The 21,861-nt window shown below is 56.1% G+C and overlaps 2 protein-coding genes across 2 annotated transcripts; one reads left to right on the top strand and one right to left on the bottom strand.

Moving 5' to 3' along the window:
- Nucleotides 1-230: 230 nt before the first annotated feature.
- On the top strand, nucleotides 231-9,163 carry MYOZ3 (myozenin 3). Its single transcript, XM_009896075.2, has 8 exons — nucleotides 231-243; nucleotides 1,985-2,259; nucleotides 3,126-3,231; nucleotides 3,644-3,798; nucleotides 4,337-4,399; nucleotides 4,501-4,639; nucleotides 4,927-5,098; nucleotides 8,833-9,163. The coding sequence occupies exons 1-8, from the start codon at nucleotides 231-233 to the stop codon at nucleotides 8,993-8,995; spliced, it is 1,086 nt and encodes a 361-aa protein (XP_009894377.2). The 3' UTR covers nucleotides 8,996-9,163.
- Nucleotides 9,164-11,393: 2,230 nt separating this feature from the next.
- Nucleotides 11,394-21,613, bottom strand: RBM22 (RNA binding motif protein 22). Its single transcript, XM_054168506.1, has 11 exons — nucleotides 21,499-21,613; nucleotides 20,741-20,794; nucleotides 20,163-20,192; nucleotides 18,661-18,793; nucleotides 17,684-17,784; nucleotides 16,791-16,963; nucleotides 16,063-16,263; nucleotides 15,047-15,211; nucleotides 13,799-13,887; nucleotides 13,134-13,265; nucleotides 11,394-12,156 (listed from the first exon to the last, which is right to left on the bottom strand). Exons 1-11 carry the CDS (start codon nucleotides 21,550-21,552, stop codon nucleotides 12,026-12,028), a joined length of 1,263 nt encoding a protein of 420 aa, XP_054024481.1. The 5' UTR covers nucleotides 21,553-21,613; the 3' UTR covers nucleotides 11,394-12,025.
- Between the last annotated feature and the right edge of the window lie 248 nt (nucleotides 21,614-21,861).

Raw genomic sequence — 21,861 nt, 5'->3', positions numbered from 1 at the left:
GCAGGCAGGGCAGGCAGGGCGGGCAGGGCAGGCAGTGGCGTGTGCCCAGCCCCCGTCACAGCCCCCTCCCTCTGCAGCTCCGGCCCACCAGCTGGCCCCATACCTCACGGCCAGGACGGGGCCGGGCTCGGTGGTCCCCTCTGAAGGTCTTGTCCCCAGTGGCAAGGTGTCAGCCCAGGATGTCACCGCAGTTCTGCTGCCCTAGGGTGGCACGGCCAGTGCCACCACCCATGCCGTCACAGGGTGGGCAGCGCCAAGTGGGCAGCGTGGCCAAGCAGCCTCTCCCAGCCTCCAGGTCTGGCTGGTTTCAATTTAAACCGTTGCTTGCCTTTTTGTTCTCTTTTTTTTTTTTCACTTTTGACCCTTTTTTTCCCCCCAAAGGCATTCCCCCAAATCCTTCCCTGGTGACCAAGAAGAAAGTCAGAGTTATTTATTGCCACGTCGAGGGGACTGTTTACAGGTGTCCTCCCACCCTGGGCCAGGCAAGGAGTGACAGCCTCACCATGTACCCTGTCACTGTCCCCATTCCCAGACTCAGCCCATTCCCTGTCCCCACTGCTGCGGGATGGAAGGAAAGGAAGAGCAGAGGCTGCTGTGGCAGCCAGGGCAGGGGAGGTGAAGGAAACGTCACAGGTTGCAGAGGGTCTGAAGGATGTGTTGGTGCAGAAGACAATGCCGAGAGCCTCTGGGGGACGAGCTGGTGTCCCCACAGGAAGCCCTGTAAGGGGCTGGAGGGACGGGCAGAGGCCACCTGAGGGCAGCAGTGCCAGAGAGAGGTTTGGGAGCCGCGATAAGGAGAGGAGGGAGTCAGAAGGGACACAGTTACATGGCAGGACCTGGGCTAAGGAGGGCTAAGGGTCCCCAAAGCACTGGGTTCCCTCACCCAGGGGTGAGCAGGAGCCAGCTGGGGTGGCAGGAGACGCTGCTTCTGTGACTGCAGCCACCCACCCAGAGGACACAGCCTTGGGGCCAGCAAGAGCAGCCCTGAGAAAAGAGGATGTGTTTGGGCTGCCAGGGCTCTGGCACCTTTCCCGTTCAAGGAGCCCTTATCACCCCTTGCCTTTCCCGAGGACACGTTGTCAGAGCCAGCCCAGCCCTATTCCCACCCTGCAGCTGCCCCTCCCAGGGCACAGCCCCCCGCCCCTGCTCCACCTGCCACCACAGCCCTGCACCACACAGCTGTATACCAGAAATAAACTGCCGTTATCCCACCTGCCTGGCTCCGACCCGTCCCCGAGGTGCCACATGGTCACCTCCTGCTGATGCTGCACAGCCACCACCCCAGTCCCCAAGGCTCAGCCTTGCTCCACGCTGCAGTGATGGCATCCACGTTCCCAAGTATCAGCCCTGCTCCGTGCCGGGGTGAGAGCATCCCAGCTGCCATGTGTTAGCCCCGCTCCGTGTTGGGCTGACGGCATCCTGGTCCCCAAGTATCAGCCCTGTTTGATGCTGGGACGACAGCATCCCAGCCCCAAAGGGTCAGCCCTGCTCCGTGCCAGGGTGATAGCATCCCAGTCCCCAAGTGTCAGCCCTGCTCCGTGCCAGGGTGACAGCATCCCAGTCCCCAAGGGTCAGCCCTGCTCCCTGCCGGGGTGACAGCATCCCAGTCCCCAAGTGTCAGCCCTGCTCCGTGCTAGGGTGACAGCATCCCAATCCCCAAGTGTCAGCCCTGCTCCGTGCCGGGGTGACAGCATCCCAGTCCCCAAGTGTCAGCCCTGCTCCGTGCCAGGGTGACAGCATCCCAGTCCCCAAGTGTCAGCCCTGCTCCCTGCCGGGGTGACAGCATCCCAGTCGCCGAGGTAACAGCATCCCAGTCCCCAAGGGTCAACCCTGCTCCGTGCCGGGGTGACAGCATCCCAGTCCCCAAGGGTCAGCCCCGCTCCGGGCCAGGCTGACAGCATCCCAGTCCCCAAGTGTCAGCCCTGCTCAGTGCCGGGGTGACAGCATCCCAGTCCCCAAGTGTCAGCCCTGCTCCGTGCCGCAGTGGCGACATCCCGGTCCTCAAGTGTCAGCCCCGCTCCGGTGGCGACATCCCGGTCCCCAAGGGTCAGCCCTGCTCCACCCCCTTCCTCAGCCAGAAATAACTGCTGTCCCTCAGCAGGACCTTGGCATCTGGGCTGGAGCTCAGCACGGGTCAGGGCGAGCGGCAGGGAGCCCGGGGGGACCGCGGAGGGCCAGCTGGGGCCACCGAGCACTGGTGGCCACAGCTTGGCTTCAGCTTCACCCCCAGCACAGCAGGAGAGCACTTTTGGTCCTGAGGTGTTCACTGGCCAGGTAGGGGAGGTGAGATCCCGTGCTGGGTCAGAGGGTGCATGGGGCTTGACAATGTCTCCACTGTGGGATTCAGGTCTCCTCACGGGGGTGGGGGATTGGGGGTGAGGTGGGGTGTGGTGGTCAAAGGGAGGACAGGGCATGGATCCTAGACTCACCAAGCAGATGAGCTCAGAGCTGCCAGGGAGCTGCATGCCAGGGCACCCCCAGCCCTGAGGGACTTCCTGCTCTCCAGGGCTCTTAGGGGAAGGTGCACAGCACCAGCCCAAGCTGAGGGTTGTGAGATGAGCCAAACAGGGCCAAATCCTGCACTTGCTGAACAGAATGGGAGGGTGCTGCTGTGGGTGGCAGCTCATGGGGTTCAGACCAGAGCTGGTCTCCAGCTGCCTCCTCATGATGAAGCTGGAAGCTAAGGAGCAACCCAGCCCAATGAGCAGGGATGGGGACCCCATGTCCCACCTCACTGCTGCCCAGCAGGGTCAGGGTTGTACTCCCTGCACCCTCGGGGCCAGCAGCTGAAAATAGCTCTGCTGAGGCAGAGGTGCTGGCTGGGGGGGCAGCAGAGCCTCTGTTTGCCTGGCAGCCTGTGGGCAGTGGGTGCTGCTGCAAGGGGCCTGTGGACATGAGGACGCTGGCTCACTGCAGGCAAGGACAGAGCTGGGGACAATGAGCAAGGGCTAAGGGGTGGCATGCATTGGACCTACAGAAGGGAATGGAGAGCAGCTCTGGGGATGCTGCTGACCAGCAGAGGTGTTCAGAGGTGATGCTGGCTGGGGGAGATGCTCAGTCAAAGCCTGGCCTCTGTGCATGGCACACCTAGGACTGACACATCCTCATGCTGGGTGTTACCCCAGGGCTGCCTCTCTCTTCCAGCTGGGCAGGATCTGTTCCTCTCCCACAGAGCTGCCCCAGGAGTGCAGCACCAAGTGATGGCCATCATGAAGTCAGGCCCTGAAGATGGTAAGGGGGTCTGGGGTGCCTGGTCCTAGGGTAGTGCTGCCCACCCTGCCTAGGGGCCAGACTCTGCTCTGGTTGGGGCCACCAGCCTGACTCCCCAGGGCCTCTGTGCCCATGTTCTCAGTCCCCTCCTGCACTACAGCCCCAAGGAGCCACACTTGCATGTTGAAGGCTGTAGAGGTCCATGCATGGGGGGCAGGAGAGGCTGCTTGAGCCTCTGGAGCTGAGACACTTCCCTGACAAGCGCCCACACGGAGCAAACACCGCTCCCCAGTGCGGCCCCCGGCGCGGGCACACGGCCCACCCACGTGCCAAGGACCCTGTGAAGGGGACACAACTTCCTTGTGCTGGGCACGGGGCCCTCCAGCGCTGCAGCAGCCTCAGCTGTGGCTGTGTTCTGCCCTGGCCTCCCCAGTGCCCCGGCTGGACCTGGGCAAGAAGATAAGCACCCCGCAGGACCTGATGATCGAGGAGCTCTCCCTGCGCGACAACCGCGGCTCCCAGCTCTTCCAGCAGCGCCAGCGGCGGATGCAGCGCTTCATCTTCGAGCATCCCAGTGGGTACAGGCAGGTGGGTCTGTGCCACAGCCCTGCCCACCGGCAGGACAGCCCTGCCCACCGGCAGGACAGCCCTGCTCACCGGCAGGACAGCACTGCCCACCGGCAGGACAGCCCTGCTCACCGGCAGGACAGCACTGCTCACCGGCAGGACAGCACTGCCCACCGGCAGGACAGCCCTGCTCACCGGCAGGACAGCACTGCCCACCGGCAGGACAGCCCTGCTCACCGGCAGGACAGCACTGCCCACCGGCAGGACAGCACTGCTCACCGGCAGGACAGCCCTGCTCACCGGCAGGACAGCCCTGCTCACCGGCAGGACACTGCTCACCGGCAGGACAGCCCTGCCCTGCCTCTCTCAGCCTTTGCAAGGAAGCCAATTCTTGGCGTGGTTCAGGGTCTCTCGGCTGCCCAGTGTGGCAAGATGGAGAGATGGTTTGGTGGGCTGGGCATGGAGAGGGGCAAGCAGCAGCTCCAGCGACCACTGGAGAGCAAAGAGATGGAATCAGTCTTCCTCTGCACCCACTAAACCCTCTCCTTACTTCCTGCAGCTGTCAGGAGCAAGTGGCTCACAGCACGCTGGGAAAGGCGACCCAACAGCAAATGAGTGGCCGGTGAGTAGCAGAAGGAAGCTGTGAGGGTGCTCTGAACGGCCTCCCAGGTCACTGATCAGGGCACAGGAGCTCCCAGTGCCCACTGACTCTCCCCTCCACAGGCAGGGGAGGACCAGCCAAGTTTCCACTCTGAGCTCCATGTGGCAGCATCACCCCAGGGCGGTCCCCCTGCAGTGCCCAAGAAGACAGAGAAAGTCTTGCAGATGAGCAAAATCCTCAACCCCGATGCTCTGGCACCAGGTAAAAGCCTCCTACACCCCAGAGCTGAAAACCTCTGTGATGTGGGGCTGGAGACAGCAAGCTGCTGCCTGTTGAGGTGTCCTCCCCACTCCCTACCCCAGGTTCCTGTGCATATAAATATCTAACCTGTATTTATGGTGCACGCACACAGTCCTGCCCCCAGCAGCAGGGCCTCCACGGCCACGTCAGGCAGGGCTGTTCCCAGCCCCCTGACCTCTGCTGGCCACCTTGCCCCGGCCCAGCTGAGGCCACAGCAGCCCCTGCCATCTCTCCCCCTCCCCCTGCAGGGTACTCAAGCCCCCTCAAAGAAATCCCCCCGGAGAAGTTCAACGTCACTGCCATCCCCAAGGGCTACCGCTCCCCGTGGCAGGGACTCCTCGGGGACGTGCCCCACACTGTGCACTTCGAGAACCAGCTGCCCATCAGACCCTACCCATGGGACTTCAGGAGCTTCAACAGGTAATGCTGCCCAAGGGGCAGGCCCTGCCAGCCTGTCCATCCCTTGGCCAAGCCCTTCAAGCACAAGCAGTGCTCACCATCCTGCCAGGGAAACACAACGCTCCATGCCCTGCTTATCCTCCTGAGGAGCTCCTCCTTGGCTCCTCTGCAAAGGTCTCTGCCTCCAGCAGCAACCCAGATTTCCTCTCAGCTCCACCACCCAGGCTGTGCATCCTTAAGCAGCTTGATCTTACTGGGTAGCCTTGAGGGATGAAATCTGGGAGGACTGATTCTCATACCCATGGTCCTGAGGATGGAATTGCTGGTGCTACCAGCCAGGCTCAGCTCTGGGCTGAATGCCACAGACACTGCCAAGTCTCTCTCCTAAATTTAAGGTATCTGCTGGAAGTGGTGGGAGTACAAGGTTAATCTTCCCACAAGGTGCTAAGAGGTCACCAGATTCCTCCCAAACACCTGCTTGAGATTGATGTCTCCAAGCCAGGGAGTTTCTGGTGGCTGAGCCTGGCAAGTTCCAAGTCCTGTGGCTGCTTCTGATAAAGCACAGCTGCTGTGCCTCCTCACACCTCCAGATTATGCTGGGGTCAAGGCTGGGAGCAGAGACCACCTAGAAAAATAAAATCACCTCTCTGGAAAGGAGCTTAGTGGGGATCCAGAAGATGGAGATCTGGTAGCAGCAAAGCAGCAGCAGCCCAAGGTAGAATCAATAACTGAACTTGTAAACTGAACACCGTCTGCAGCCCAAGGTCCTGGCTCTTCTCCTCACTGAAAGCCTTTCATGAAGGCCACTAAGCAAGCTCCCACCTCAGCTCCCTACCTGGACACAGCACTGCTCCCCATCAGACCATTTGCCATGGTGCTGAGCCTCTGTAGACAGCAACTGTCCTGAGCCCATGCCAGGGCTGCAATTGAGTCATGGGGAACAGGACTGCAACCCCTCCACATGGGAATGTCATCCTGAAGGGCAGAGGCCAGCCTGACCACCACCAGAGCTGAGGTGTTACTGTCACCAGCTCCTTGCTGCTCTTCTCTCTCAGCCCTGGGGCCTGGGCAAGGTGCACAGCAAAAGGCTGCTGCATACTGAGCTCTCCACCCCATGCTTCCCCTCCCACACCAGTGAAAGTGTAATAGCACACTGGTCTGCACTGGAGTGGGGCTGAGGGAGAGAGAGAGGAGACATTGGGGTGAACAGGGCTGAGAGAGAGTGAGAGGAGGCATTGGGGTGAACAGGGCTGAGAGAGAGTGAGAGGAGGCACTGGGGTGAACAGGGCTGAGAGAGAGTGAGAGGAGACATTGGGGTGAACAGGGCTGAGAGAGAGTGAGAGGAGGCATTGGGGTGAACAGGGCTGAGAGAGAGAAGGCATTGGGGTGAACAGGGCTGAGAGAGAGAAGGCATTGGGGTGAACAGGGCTGAGAGAGAGAAGGCATTGGGGTGAACAGGGCTGAGAGAGAGAGGAGGCACTGGGGTGAACAGGGCTGAGAGAGAGTGAGAGGAGGCATTGGGGTGAACAGGGCTGAGAGAGAGTGAGAGGAGGCATTGGGGTGAACAGGGCTGAGAGAGAGGGAGAGGAGGCATTGGGGTGAACAGGGCTGAGAGAGAGGGAGAGGAGGCACTGGGGTGAACAGGGCTGAGAGAGAGTGAGAGGAGGCATTGGGGTGAACAGGGCTGAGAGAGAGTGAGAGGAGGCACTGGGGTGAACAGGGCTGAGAGAGAGTGAGAGGAGGCATTGGGGTGAACAGGGCTGAGAGAGAGAGGAGGCATTGGGGTGAACAGGGCTGAGAGTGAGAGGAGGCATTGGGGTGAACAGGGCTGAGAGTGTGAGAGGAGGCATTGGGGTGAACAGGGCTGAGAGTGTGAGAGGAGGCATTGGGGTGAACAGGGCTGAGAGAGAGTGAGAGGAGGCATTGGGGTGAACAGGGCTGAGAGAGAGAGGAGGCATTGGGGTGAACAGGGCTGAGAGTGAGAGGAGGCACTGGGGTGAACAGGGCTGAGAGAGAGTGAGAGGAGGCATTGGGGTGAACAGGGCTGAGAGAGAGTGAGAGGAGGCATTGGGGTGAACAGGGCTGAGAGAGAGTGAGAGGAGGCATTGGGGTGAACAGGGCTGAGAGAGAGTGAGAGGAGGCATTGGGGTGAACAGGGCTGAGAGAGAGTGAGAGGAGGCATTGGGGTGAACAGGGCTGAGAGAGAGTGAGAGGAGGCATTGGGGTGAACAGGGCTGAGAGAGAGTGAGAGGAGGCATCGGGGTGAACAGAAGGGACAAGAACCCACAGGCAACTGTTCCCTCAGGGTCTCCTTCCCAGTTCCTCAGCCAGTTACTGGAGCAGTAAGAGCTGAGGAGGTGCTGCAGCAGGAGATCAAGGAGCTGCTGCAGAAACTTGGCTCTTTTCTTCCATCATTTCGCCATGTTCCTGCCTCAGTTTTTATTTCTGGCCAGGGACTGAAGCAAGGGCATGTTTCTGAATAATGCCTTACCCTGTACCATTTCTCCTCCCCTCTCACAAGCTGCCTTTCTATTTAAAGTCCTGAGCTGTTATTTAATACAGATGGATGCTAATTTAACACCAAGCCTCTTGCCACCTCTTCTAATTCCTCACTGAGGCATGAAGATTCAGAGTCCCAAGCTGCTTTTCACGATCTTCCAAGCCTGCTGGCTTTTAAATCGCTTCTCAGTTCGGGCAGTGCTGCAGAAAGACACAAGCTTGTGGGGACAAACTGGCTAGCAAACAGCCAGAGGCCTTGCCTAAAGCCAGGTGAACCCCAGCACAGCTCACATGGCTCACAGGGCAAGGTCACCATCCCAACAGCAACCTGTGTTGAAGCGCACTGGCTTGTTCCCGGCTTTCAGCGTTCAGGCTGAGGTACAAAAGCCTAAGGTGAGCTGCCTGAAGAGAGAGTACAATCCCAGCATTGGAAAGCATTGCTTTTATTCCCAGAAAGGAGAGTTTCTGGAACAAACCTCTGTCCTTTACCTTTCCCCCCCTTCATTTCTCCCCGTTGCAAAACCGTGCCACGTCTCTGGCGTCGGAGCAGCGCTTCCCAAGGCAAACATTCCCAGCCATGCCTCACGGAGCGCTCAGCCCCCACGTGCTGCTCCAAAACCAACATTCTTGGCTTTTGGGGGGCTGGCACTCCTCTTTTCCAGTCCCTTTCCACATGTCTCCGGGAATGGATGACAGCTCTTGCCCCCACACTGCTCCTCTTGTTAGTCATAGTCCAAGAGAAGCTGTCCCAAAAGGCTGACTGGAGCCAGTGCCAAGAGAGAGCTTTGCCTGCACGTGTGCTGGAGCCATCCATCAGCCCCAGCCCTCTGCAGAACACATTAGCTGTGGACAAGTCACTTTCTAAAGACCAGGGAGCTTGTCCCCATCACCTGCTCTCTCCATCTAACCCCTTTCATGCCCAGCACATCCCTGCTGCTGTGGGCACAGCCCTTCAGAACACACTATGGTCACGGGAACACTTCCTGCCTCCCCTGCCAGCCACTGCTGCTCAGGCACCAAACCCCAACTCTCCAGGCTTGCCAGAGCTTGAGTTGAGAGCTGCTCTGCTCAAGAACCTCAGTGGGCTTGCAAAGGCCCTGATGGCATCCTGGTGAGGAAGAGGAGGGCTGTCATTTCCTGCAGGCATTGCTGGATGGCTGCTGGGCTCAGAGTTAGCAAACCCAGACCTTTTCCCACCCCCTTCACACCACCCACAGCCTCTCCTTCAAGCGCTAAACCTTCCTCTCCCGCCGCAGGACCGCTGTCCCCTTCGACAGCGCGCTGGTCGGCGACCTGTTCTCCGTGCCTGCCGTGGAGCTGGATAACCTGAGTGCTCTGGAGGTGATTTCCCACAGACCCAACTTCAACAGAGTGGCACAGGGCTGGGTGAGGATCCTGCCGGAGAGCGAGGAGCTGTAGCGCTCAGGCTCCCTGCCCCGGCAGCCGCTTCTCTCGCTAGGCTCCAACACGCTGCCCAGGGGAGGGGAGAGCAGAGGGGAGGAAGTCTGCCTCGTGAAAGCTAAGCTGGTGGTCTCAAGTCATCATCCTCTTCAATGGGGTTTGAACAAGCTCATGTCTGGGACCATTTTGAACTCCCCTCGTACCAGCAGCTGTCCCCAAGGGCACTTAGTGCTAAGCTGTCCAGCCAGGCCCTCATCGCTGCCGCCAGCAGATCCTGGTGGGCTCCCATCCCGCCTGTCCTCTTCCCTGCCCCACAGAAAATGGCAGCACCACCAGCTGCAACACCCAGCTCTCCTGCTGCTTCTTCACTGACACACAAGCCCTGCTTGAACAGCTGCTGTCTGAGCAGAGAAATTCCATCTGCAGGACAACTCTGCATCTGTCATTCCGCTCAGGGCAGCGGGAGGAGGTGATAATTGAAGAGCAGCCACAAAACACGGACTGGAGGCACTGGCACGTTCAAAGCAGTTAACCTGGGCTTGGCTGGGCAACAGAACCAGAGAAGGAGCTGGGAATCTGCCTGTTTACCAACACAGCACAGCCAGGATAAAGGGGAATGCTGGGAATTGGAAACCTGTGCCCACTTTTCCACAAGCTGCTGGCACTTGGCAGCTGCCAGGTCCCCTTCCTGCCGCTCCTGCATGCCTCAACACCTCAGCCTTGGCACTGCCTTATGCCAGGGCTGCTTCATCCAGCTGGGCAGCAAGCACCAGGCCCTGCTCAGACCCCCTGCACTGTGGAATTGCACCAGTCTGGAGGTACCAGCAGGGAATTCTGGTAGCCTCAGCACGAGTGGGAAGGAGCAGCAGTGCAGATGCGACTCCAGAGCAGGCACAGGCTGCTCCAGCAGGGAGGATTCAACTGCACCACCACTCCCAGCAGTGACACAGAGGGGGACACAGCTACCAACAGGCTGTAGGACAGGCACCAGAACATCTGCTAACTGCTAGCAAAAGCCTCCAGCTTCACACAGGCTTTCTACAATGGCTTTTGTGAGACTCTTCATGTCACCTTCACACAACCTTGCCGAAGCAGGAGAGTCAGGGTGGAAGTTCCTTTTCCCACTGCTGTGGTTAAACTGGGCAAGTAAATTCTGTGGTGAAAAGGCAATTCAGGGTGTCCTTGCTTGTGAAGTGACTTGTGAAGGTGTGCAGACATGCACAGAGCAGGCCTCACACAGGGACTCTGCTGCCACACCCTTGAGGCAGGAGACTTTCTTCCCACTGAAGTAGAAGACAAGGAAATGGATAAAGATCTGATCCTTTATTAAGGTTTTGTGATTGCTGCCCTGTTCCAAACCCATCTCTCCCCTCTTTGTCCATCAGAGGAATCTGTGTACCCCTGGGGCCTGGCTGGGAATAATAAATAAACTGCAATCATGTAAAGCCTGCTTGCATTTGAGATTGGCCTGCACAGCTCTCACAGGCTCCAAGGGCACAGACTTGGAGGACCAGAGCAGTGGCAGATGCTGCAGGCCTCCCCCATGCACCAGTAGGCCTCTGCCCACCCTCCAGCACTGCCCTGGGATGGCTCTCACCCAACAAAAGCTAAAACCAAGTGCCTGTGCCTGCAGCTCAGCTCTTTCTCCAAAGGCAGCCTGCCAGGCATACCCTGGTGCTACAAGTGCTGTGCCACCTCCAGCAGTCTGGCAGGGCTGGCAGTGCCTGTGGGATCCAGTGGCACTGTACAGGTTGGCAGATAAAAGTGAACCTGCTGTCACTGCCTCAAGTCGCTTTGGCAGCAGCCCAATAAAATCAGAGTCCTTGGTTGCTGTGCTCCAGGAAGCAGCAGGGTCTGAGCAAAGTGTTGGGGAAAAAAAAAGGTCAGCTATTTTAATGTGGAATCCTTTAAAACAAGCAGAAGCTTCAGAGCAGGTCCCCATCATGTTTTGCTTTACAGGAAGATAGCCACAGATCCACTGCATGGCAGGAGCTGACAAACAAGATTAAACTCTCTGCAGCCACATGTGCACACACCTTGCCCAAGGGCAGGCTCCGTGCAGGACGTGGCTGCTCTGGGGCAAACACTACAGATGGAGCACAGAGAGGCAAGTTTCAAGTCTTACCCTAAGCAGGATGAAGTGGGCTCCACCTCTGTATGCACAAGCCCCAGTCATGGTCCAAATATACCCCAGAGAAGCTTGCAGCTTCCCCCTGTCCTCCCCTCTGCATCACCATAGAGGCCATCACTGGGGGGGGGCCTTCACCTGGCCAAGCCAGACACCTGCTGACCTGTCCTTCCATGCCACACCTGCACTGCCTGGGGGCTGCTCACCTCTCCTAACACCTATCTTGCTCAGGACATGCAGGATTACAAGTGAAAGCATCAAAAAAAAAGCTGCTCTGTGTGGTTTGGGTTTTTTTTAAGCAAGAAGTCAGGGAAAAGGAGGGAAGAAAATTCTGTGGCAGGAGTAAGGCAGAGCCATGGGGTTGGCACAGCTGCTGAGGTTGTTTGCCAGCTCTGATCCAGTCTTGGTTTAATACTTCATGAGGGAAAAAAAGTCATCAGTTACCTGACAGTCTCTGGAAACCTTTAAACAGTCCTAGAATGGTTTGGGTTGGAAGTGACCTCTAAAGGTCATCTATCCTCAACCAGCTCAGGCAGCCCAGAGCCCTGCCAGCAGCGTTGGGACTGTGGGTACCGAATGGGTTTGAAAAGTGGCCTTGGGTTTGGGTTTCTTTTTCCCAATGGTTTATTTCCAAAGTGTGCAAACAGGATCCAGGGACAGCTCTGTAATCCTGGTACACCTGAGTCACCCCACCCCACCCCAGCCCTTCTACCTGCCCCCCACCCCCTAAACCCAAGTCTAAACAAAAGGTCTGGGACGTGTCCACCGCGGGATCAGCCAGCGGAGACACGGCGCTGGGCTGGCCCAGCGTCTGCAAGCAGGGAATAAGGCTTCTCTAGCTCAACATATGGTGCTACCATGGTAACTAGAAAATAACATTTACTTTCAGCAGGAGGAGGAGGAGGAAGGGACAGGAGGTGCTAGGGGCTGCTGTGCTTCCCGGCGTGGGCACCCATCCGCTGGGGATCTTGAGACGGGTAGTGAATGGGCCCCGGGGCTCTCATGAAGGGAGGAGGGGGCCCCATGGCATGGAACATGTGTGGTCCAAAACCTGCAGGGACAAAGTTGGCAGCTTCAGACAATGCAGCACAACCACCAGTGCAGAGGAACTGCAGCTCAAACCAACCCCCAGAGAACAGCTGCCTCACAGCTGTGTGCAGCTCCCATGGCTCTCCCAATGCCCCAACTCCTTCCCCTCCTTTCCAGCACAGCTGGGAGCAATCCTCACCCAACACAGATCCACACAATGGCTGGGGCTGGAAGGGACCTGACAGATCATTCAGCTCCAACTGTCCTGCCATGGACAGGGACACCTTCCACTAGACATGCTTGCTCAAGGCCTCATTCAACCTTGACCTGAACACCTCCAGGGAGGAGACATCCACGACCTCCCTGGGCAACCTGTTCCAGTGGCTCACCACCCACACTGTAAAGAATGTCCTCCTAGCATCCAGTCCAAACCTCCCCTCCTCAAGCTTCATTCCCTTCCCTCTCATCCTATCATAACAAGCCCTTGTGAAAACTCATTTCTCAGCTTTCTTGTAGGCCCCCTTCAGGTACTGGAAAGCTGCTCTAAGGTCTCCCTGGAGCCCTCTTTTCTCCAGGCTGAACAGCCCCAACGTCCCTAAAAGCTGGTGGGGAGGCTGGACAGGTGTCTGTACGGGCAAACTAACTGCTCACTGCTCAGCTGGGGAGAAAAGCAAAACATCCACAAGATGTCTTTCATCCCATTAGAAGGTGCCTCTGGATGGGTATAATGCACCCAAGCAAGCACAGGCTGGTGCTCAACCACAGCCAGCAAAGCACCAACCCAATCTCAGTACCAGGGACCTCTGACCTGCCTGAGGATCTGCAAGTGAATACACAGCCCAACAGGCAGCCCTGCTGAGCTGTGCTGACAGCTCATTCTGGATCTGTATGATCAGGGATGAGGAAAAGCAACTCAGGGCATGCAGCAGCGCTGCAGTGCAGTCAAGGGAGGGCTAGATCCTCCTAGGACACCCCCAGGGGAAGGGGAACCACAAGTACCTGGAGGTGGTGGTGGAGCAATGCCAGGAGGAGGAGGCAAGGCAATGTTAACCACAGCAGGAGGGCCACTTGGAGGTAGATTGAAGTAATTTGCAGAAGCCTCCTCTTCTGCAGCTGGAGGAGGGGGGAGAGCTGCAGGAAGAGCACACAGTGGTTATGGAAAATCACTCCACCAAGGCATGCAGAGGTATCTGCTCTCAGGACACACAATCAGCTCTTCCACAAGGGCAAACTGCTGCCACTCCTGCACATATGAATCAAAGTGAGAAGCAGGACTGCACTGAAGCTCCAGAACTGTCACATTCTCCTTCACCCAAACCCAGCTTTGCTTTGTCCATCATGCAACACTCATTAGATGAAGAGAACACCAACCAAGCTTTGCAAAGCGTGGGGTGCCAGCACTCTCAGATCTAAGTGACTCTAATCCAGCTTTAACTTTTCACTCATCACATACAGAGCTCTCTTCTCATCAAGAATTTGCTTCTAGACAAAGCCTGCCTCCCATTCCAGCTGGCTCTGCTGCAAACCCTTTCTAAGTGACTGCTCTGGGCTCACCAGTGCCTCCACCCTCCCAACAGCTGTCACTGCTCTGAGGTTCAACACCAGCCCTTCTCATGGAAGCTGGTCAGCATCAAGTGTTTGAGAGGTGAAAACAACTCCTGTACCTCCAGGAAGCCCTGGAACTGGCTCCAACTTTATCCCAGACTCTGTAGTCCCTTCCTTGTCCTTTTCTTTTCCTCTTGCTGCTTGGGACCTGAAAAGCAGACAGAAGTTTGAGAACCAGATGAGGAAATGCAGGCTAGGCAGATGTTCACACCACAACACACAGATATTCACACCACAATGGTTTCACATCATCTAGTCCAGAACCATTGCTTCAAGGCCAAAGACAAACTCCAGGGAACATCAGAGACAGCTGGCACAAACTGTGCAAAAGGTGCTTACAGAATCACAGAACTGTCAGGCTTGGAAGGGACCTCAAGGCTCAGCCAGTTCCAACCCCCCAGCCATGGGCAGGGACACCTCACACTACAGCAGGTTGCTCACAGCCACATCCAGCCTGGCTGCAAACACCTCCAGGGGTGAGGCTTCCACCACCTCCCTGGGCAACCTGTGCCAGTCTCTCACCACCCTCATGGGGTTAGAACTTCTTCCTAACATCCAATCTCAATCTACCCATTTCTAGTTTTGTTCCATTCCCCTCAGTCCTATCACTCCCTGACACCCTCAAAAGTCCCTTCCCAGCTTTCTTGTAGGCCCCCTTCAGATACTGGTAGGCCACAAGAAGGTCTCCTCAGAGAATCATAGAATCAGTAAGGTTGGAAAAGACCTCAGAGTTCATCAGGTCCAACCTGTCACCCAACACCTCCTGACAACTAAACCATGGCTCCAAGTGCCACATCCAATCCCCTCTTGAACACCTCCAGGGATGGTGACTCCACCACCTCCCTGGGCAGCACATTCCAATGGCAAATAACTCTTGTTGGGAAGAACTTTCTCCTCACTTCCAGCCTAAACTTCCCCTGGCACAGCTTGAGACTGTGTCCTCTGGGAGAAGAGACCAACCCCCACCTGGCTACAACCTCCCTTCAGGTAGCAATGAGGTCTCCCCTGAGCCTCCTCTTCTCCAGGCTAAGCAACCCCAGCTCCCTCAGCCTCTCCTCCCAGGGCTGTGCTCCAGACCCCTCCCCAGCCTCGTTGCCCTTCAAGTGTCTCAATGTCCTTCTCAGACTGTGGGGATTAGAATCAAGACTTCCTAACCCTCAGCCAGCAAACTCCTCACGCGCATCTGTGTCGCCTCCAAGCCAGACCCCGCTGCTCCAAAGCCGGGCCCCAGCCCGGGCTGCCCCCCAGGCCTGCGGGAGCCGCGGGGAGCAGCGGCCGGCCCCCAGGCCCGCCCTGGCCGCGCTCACCTCCCCCACTTGACGTTGAGCCGGCGGCCGTTGACGATCAGCTTGTTGAAGGACTTCTCGGCCGCCACCTCCGCCGCCTGCCGCGTGGCGAACTGGATGAAGGCGCACTGCTGCCGCTGCACCACCGTGATCGTCCGGATCTCCCCAAACTGGTAGAAGTGATTCCTGGCCAGGGGAGAGGGGGGAAATCGCACCACGAGGATGAACCCCCACCCCCCCTAGGCACACCTGCTGCACAGGAGCACGGATGCTTGGCTCCTCTCTTTCGCCCAGCCCGGGCTCAGCCTGACCGCTCGAAATCAAGTCTCTCTTGCCCCCCTGGGCAGCCAGGGAGCAATCAAAAGGCTGCGGCAGAATCACAGACTGGTCTGGGTCAGAAGGGACCTCTGAAGGTCATCCAGTCCAACCCCCTCTGCACTAAGCAGGGGCATCCTCAACTAGATCAGGTTGCCCAGAGTGCTGTCGAGCCTCACTTTCAGCATCTCCAGGGATGGGGCCCCAACCACCTCCCAGGGCAACCTGTTCTGGTGTTCCATCACCCTCATGGTGAAGAACCTGTTCCTAACATCCAATCAATCTCTTCTTCTGTAGTTTGAAGCCACTGTCCCTTGTCCTGTCACCACAGGCCTTTGCAAACAGTCCCTCTGCAGCCTTCCTGTAGGCCCCTTCAGGTACCAGAAGGTCTCTATCAGGCCTCCTCTCTTCCAGGCTGAACAACCCCAGCTCCTTCAGCCTGTCTTTGCAGCAGAGGTGTTCCAACCCCTTGATCATTTTTGTGGCCCTAGCAGTCTCCTCAACAGCTCAGGAGGATGACTCATCTTTAACCAGGGAAATTTTAATCCAAGCCTCTGAAATGTGCCTGTTTGTCTGTTCTCTGACAAGCTGGCACTCCTCTGCACTTGCCCACCAGCCAGCTCCCCATTAAGAAAACTGAACACCAGATTCACTTTCCTTTCCTTATTTCCTTTGCAAGAGGTTCCCCTCGCTCAAAAGATGAGCAGCAGCCACCAACCCACCTGAGATCCGACTCGGTGATGGTATCTCCAAGCCCTCCAACGTAGAGCGTGGTGATGGTCTTGTCATCAGGGGGGTCCAGGCGAGGCATGGTGGATGCTCTTTTCAGCAGCTTGTCAGCCACAGGATCATTGATGCCATAGTAACGATCTTTGATGTTCTGATCAGCCAGAGGATCATCAGGGTCCGTAGGTTTCTCGTGCCTGGAGTTCAGCAGACAAAGCGTTTCACGCCACCAGTCACGGCTGCAGCAGGTCAAGCGACTCGTCTGCTGCCTTCCCACCTTATGGGCTTAACCCTCCTCACACAAACATGCCAAAATAGGACAAAAAGCCCTGAGAACTTCAAACTGCAGCCAGGACTGCCTCAAGCTCTGAATGAATGGCACTCCTGACAGCTCAGCGTCCAGCACTACAAAATACAAGAGCTGGGTTTCAAAGGCCTCTTGTTCAGACACAAAGCTCTCTGCCTGAGAGGGCTGACGCCACAAAGGGTGGAAATGAACTATGCAAGAGAAGAGCTGCAGCCACTGCTTCAGCAAAACACTCCAGGACCATGCAGTGGATCCATCCCAGAGGAATCTGCCCCAACAAAGATGCATTCACCAGCGCCGCCGCACTGACCCCAGTCACAGGGTTGAGTCCCCTGCACACTGCAGCACTTCCTGCCCTTCCAACCCCAAGGGAAGCTGCCTGTGAGCGTGGTGAGATGAACTAAGCTGTGCCTGTACCTGTAGGGACACTCTTCCCCTCTCTTGCACTCCCCTTTCACCCAGAAGGAGCAGATGTGAGGACGGTTCCGTTTATAGTAAGGAGTGGTCCGAGCCAGCTTCAGCAGCATGTCACTGGTAGAAGTAGCTTTGCCCAGGGCACCAACTGGTCTAGTGCCATCAGAGTTGGATATCTAGGCAGCAGTTAAAACATGAATAATGATGTAAGCATCACCATTGAAAACTAGTGCACACAACCAAAGCAAGCAAACTGTGTCCAGTTCTGGGCCCCTCATATAAGAAGGACTCTTGAAGGTGTCCAGAGAAGGGCAATGAGGCTGGGGAGGGGTCTGGAGCACAGCCCTGTGAGGAGAGGCTGAGGGAGCTGGGGTTGCTTAGCCTAGAGAAGAGGAGGCTCAGGGGAGACCTTCTTGCTGTCTACAAGGGAGGGGGTTGGTCTCTTCTCCCAGGCAACCAGCACCAGAACAGGACACATGTGGTAGTGAGAAAAGTTCAGTTCTCCCCACACACACAAACCACAGCTAACTCAGTCAGAGAAGCAAGTGGAAAAGGCTGTATCTTCCTTAAAGGCACAGCCTAAAACTGCCACAACACAGTCTCAAGCTGTGCCAGGGGAAGTGTAGGCTGGAGGTGAGGAGAAAGTTCTTCCCAGAGGGAGTTGTTAGCCGTTGGCATGTGCTGCTCAGGGAGGTGGAGTCACCATCCCTGGAGGTGTTCAAGAGGGGACTGGACATGGCACTTGGTGCCATGGTTTAGTTTGTCATGAGGTCTAGGGTGACAGGTTGGACTTGATGATCTCTGAGGTCTTTTCCAACCTGACTGATTCTCTGATTCTGAGCTAGGGCCTTCCTCCCCACTCCACACCCACACCTGGGCACGGTGCCTGCTCTCACCTCTCGCTCCATGTTCTGGGTGTAGTACTCTTTATTGACATCAGACTTAGGCATCTCATCCTTAAGGGAGAGTCCTGCATCCCGGACTTGAATAGGCAAACCTACAGTGAATCAGAAAGGAGAGAAAAACAACACAACAAATCTGTATGAAACATGAGCTGAAAGAGCAGAAAGAGTTACTGCATCAGCCAGAGGTAACTCTTCTGCTGCTCTGGTAGACCAGTGTCCTGAACCTCAGGAGAGGTGTGCTCATCAAGGCTTGTTCAGCAGTGTGCCCAGGTGGCCAAGAAGGCCAATGCAGCAGAAATAGCATGGCCAGAGAAGCAGGGAGGTCATTCTGCCCCTGTACTCAGCACTGGTTAGGCCACACCTTGAGTACAGTGTCCAGTTCAGAGCCCCTCAATTTAAGAAGGACACTTGAATGTGTCCAGAGAAGGGCAATGAGGCTGGGGAGAGGTCTGGAGCACAGCCCTGTGAGGAGAGGCTGAGGGAGCTGGGGTTGCTTAGCCTGGAGGAGGCTCAGGGGAGACCTTATTGCTTTCTACAACTACCTGAAAGGAGGCTGTATACAGGTGGGAGTTGGTCTCACCAGAGGCAGAATGAGAGGACACAGTCTCAAGCTGTGCCAGGGGAAGTTTAGGCTGCAGGTGAGGAGAAAGTTCTTCCCAGAAGGAGTAATTGGCCATTGGAATGTGCTGCCCAGGGAGGTGGTGGAGTCACCACCCCTGAAGGTGTTCAAAGAAGGACTGGATGTGGCACTTGGAGCCATGGTTTAGTTGTCAGGAGGTGTTAGGTTGGACCTGATGAACTCTGAGGTCTTTTTCCAACCTGGTTGATTCTGTGAGTCTGTGATTCTAAAAGACTACCCAGGGACAACCCTGCCAAGCAATCCACATGGGGAAAGAGGTTCCACCAGCTTCCATTTCAGAGGCAAGCAGATCAGCTTTGTTACTTAACTCCCATCTTTTGGTACCCACCATATTCCAGGTCCAGCAGGCAGGTCTGACAGACGTTCTTCAGCTTGCTGCAGGTCTGGCACACCTCTGTCTTCTTGAAACGCATGCGGACGCCGGGGCACCAGCGGAACACGGTGAAAGGCCTGGCACAGATCTGCAACACAGGACCCTGACACTGCTGCCACTGTCACACACCACTGCAGTCACCATTCAGGCTCCTGCAAGGAAACTTGAAGCCCAAACACATCTAGTTGGGGACGTCCCTGCTGACTGCGGGGAGGTCGGACTAGGTGACCACTGGAGGTCCCTCCCGGCCTGGACCACTCCTCAAAGCACAAATACAACTTCCTCACTTCAGTGCTGAGTGCCTAAGCTCATCGATACCTCCTGGTGTGTGGTGCCTTACTCTGACAGAGGGAAGTTTTGGGAAGGTTTTTCTCTTGTTGGGTTTTTTTTTTGGTTTATTGCAGTAACCCAAATGCTGGAAGCTGATCTGCTCAAAGGAAATTCTCCTTCAGGCAATAGGTTGGGCTTGATGATCTCTGAGATCTCTTCCAGCCTTGCTGAGTCTATGATTCCTTCACTCCAGGTGATGTTCAGTGTAGAGCTACTGGGAATAAATTACCAATTGTGTGTAAACCAGTTCAGCAGCAAGCAAGCCCCATGAGAGGTGGTGAGACCTTTGGTCCACACCTTACTGCTGTCTCATCTGGTGGCATTGATGCATCTGCTTCGTGTACAGTTTGAGGAAGAGAAGATTGGAGACCTTAATAGCCCTCTACAACTACCTGAAGGGAGGGCAATGAGGCTGGGGAGAGATCTGGAGCACAGCCCTGTGAGGAGAGGCTGAGGGAGCTGGGGTTGCTTAGCCTGGAGAAGAGGAGGCTCAGGGGAGACCTTATTGCTTTCTACAACTGCCTGAAAGGAGGCTGTAGCCAGGTGGGGGTTGGTCTCTTCTCCCAGGCAGCCAGCACCAGAACAAGAGGACACAGTCTCAAGCTGTGCCAGGGGAGGTTCAGGCTGGATGTTGGGAAGTTCTTCACAGAGTGATTGGCTATTGGAATGTGCTGCCCAGGGAGCTGGTGGAGTCACCATCACCGGAAGTGTTTAAGAAGAGATTGGATGAGGCACTCAGTGCCCCATGGTTTAGTTGATTAGATGGTGTTGGGTGATAGGTTGGACTTGATGGTCTTGAAAGTCTTTTCCAACCTGGTTAATTCTATTCTATTCCATTCCATTCCAATCCAATCCATTCCATTCCAATCCATTCCATTCCATTCCAATCCATTCCATTCCAATCCAATCCAATCCATTCCATTCTAATCCATTCCATTCCAATTTCTATTCTATTCTACAGCTCTCAGCAGAGTGACCTAAAAAAAGATGTTATGTAGCTGCATAAATATTTGTTAACCCAGATGCATCCTTTTCTGGAGCCTGAAAGGCTTTTCCACATGGAAGTGTATTTTTCCCCAGCTGCATGCCAGTTTGGATGTTCTGTCCTCATAAACACACAAACCTACCTTGCATTCTTTGCCATATTTTTCTTTGGTCTGAAATGCAAATCAAAAACAAGAGAGGAGAACAGGAAATGTCATCAGTTCAATGTAAAACATGAGATATACCATTGTGGGATTTACCTGATGGTGCTGCATTTAGACTCACCCCACTCCCCCTCTGTTTTGGGCTTAGGGTTTGGCAAGGTCAGTGGGACAGAAAAAAGTCCTTAAAAACTTCATTTTTGACTCACAAACACACCTTAAAAATAGAGCATTTTAAGTCCTACCTTGTCTATGGTTTAAGGTGGGAATTAGATGGAATGTGACAAGCTATTTTTAAGGAAAAATGAGGTTAAATGAGTGCATGAAGAAAACATATCATCATCTGTCATCACTTTGTTCTCCTTTTTGACTGATTTATTCTCCAAACACACCCCTGACACCAAGATATCACCTGCCAACAATGGCTGGAATCAAATTCTGTTGTGCAGAACCAACTAATTAGGAGGACATATCCACCTCAGGTTTATGTTAGTCCCTGAACCCCAACAGTCCTAGGGCCAACCCCAGAGAAAAGGTCTGATGGTCAACCAGGCACATACCATTCGAATGTATGGGTTTTCTCCAAGACATGTCTGGCACAGAATAGGGAAGTCCTGAATTGCACAGAAAAAAAGAGAGAAAATCAGGAATCTGAGGCACTCAAATCACTCTCTGAACTGACACTGCTGAGTTAAACTGATCAGGCCATTTGAAAGACACAAGAACAATCATTCAAAAAGAGACCGGGAGAGATGCAAGCCACGACCCAAAGCTCACGTTAGGGAAGTACCACAACCTACCAGCTAGTCCAGTTTGAAGTAAAAGATGGAACAAACAAACAAGACACATATTCTTGAGATCTTAGCACTTCAGCAACCTGACTGCAGCAGACTACATACACCTCGACATCATCTCTCGCCACCTATTGTTGGCACTGGGCCCACCGAGGAAAGGCCTCAGCTCTGAAGAACGCGCCCACAGGCAGAAGCTGGGCCCAGCTACCAGACCTCCCTAGCTACCGGGAGACCTTCCCAGCTACCAGACGCTCAAACGCCGGCAGGCGGACAGCGCAGGGTGGGGGCTACCTAGCGCAGCACCCTTTTCCAGCCACACGGAGGGTCCGGGTAACCGTGGCAGCCCCTTCCCAGCCGTGAGTAGAGCAGGGCCGCAGCTCCCCAGGAGGTCCCTAGGCTGCCCCGAGGGCCACCTCAGCGCGCACCCAGCGCCCTACGGCCCTGCCTCTACCCCGCCATAAGCAGTAAAGGGCCCCGCCGGCCAAGCTCCGCCCAGCCCTCCCTCATCGCCCCCCAGGGCTCACCGCGTCCTCCCAGTTCTGCCGGTTGTAGGTGTTGGAGCCCAGCGACGTCGACATGGCGGCAGAGGCCTCCGCTCCCCGCAGCCACCGCCGAGCCCCGCGCCGCTCCGCCTCGAGCCGGAAGTGACGCCACTTCCGCTAGCGACGGGCGGGCACCGCGGCAGCGGCGCTCTGACGTCACGGCGCGCCGCGGGGCCGGATGCGCCCCCGGCAACGCCAACCGTGGAGCGCGGCTGGGGCGGGAGGAACCGAGGGGAGCAGGGGCAGGCCATGGGGTAACCCGGGCTGGGTTGTTTTGGTTTTTCCTTTTACATCAGTATTGTCTAACGAATAGCAGCGTAAAAGAAACAGCACAAAAAACCAGCG

The sequence above is a fragment of the Dryobates pubescens genome, chromosome 16, assembly GCF_014839835.1.
Source record: "Dryobates pubescens isolate bDryPub1 chromosome 16, bDryPub1.pri, whole genome shotgun sequence".
NCBI classification, from domain to species: Eukaryota; Metazoa; Chordata; class Aves; order Piciformes; family Picidae; genus Dryobates; species Dryobates pubescens.
The sequence above is the reverse complement of the archived record's forward strand: the minus strand, read 5'-3'. Positions and strand labels throughout refer to the sequence as shown.

What these genes read in the sequence shown, in the direction of transcription:
- MYOZ3 (XM_009896075.2), top strand. An exon ending in GAAGTCAGGCCCTGAAGATG is followed by an intron (nt 3,232 to 3,643) that starts GTAAGGGGGTCT and finishes TGGCCTCCCCAG; the next exon opens with TGCCCCGGCTGGACCTGGGC. An exon ending in ATCCCAGTGGGTACAGGCAG is followed by an intron (nt 3,799 to 4,336) that starts GTGGGTCTGTGC and finishes TACTTCCTGCAG; the next exon opens with CTGTCAGGAGCAAGTGGCTC.
- RBM22 (XM_054168506.1), bottom strand. Translation starts at nt 21,552, where the DNA reads ATGTCGACGTCGCTGGGCTCCAACACCTACAACCGGCAGAACTGGGAG. An exon ending in AAAACCCATACATTCGAATG is followed by an intron (nt 20,193 to 20,740) that starts GTATGTGCCTGG and finishes TTTGCATTTCAG; the next exon opens with ACCAAAGAAAAATATGGCAA. An exon ending in CCTGCTGGACCTGGAATATG is followed by an intron (nt 17,785 to 18,660) that starts GTGGGTACCAAA and finishes GATTCACTGTAG; the next exon opens with GTTTGCCTATTCAAGTCCGG.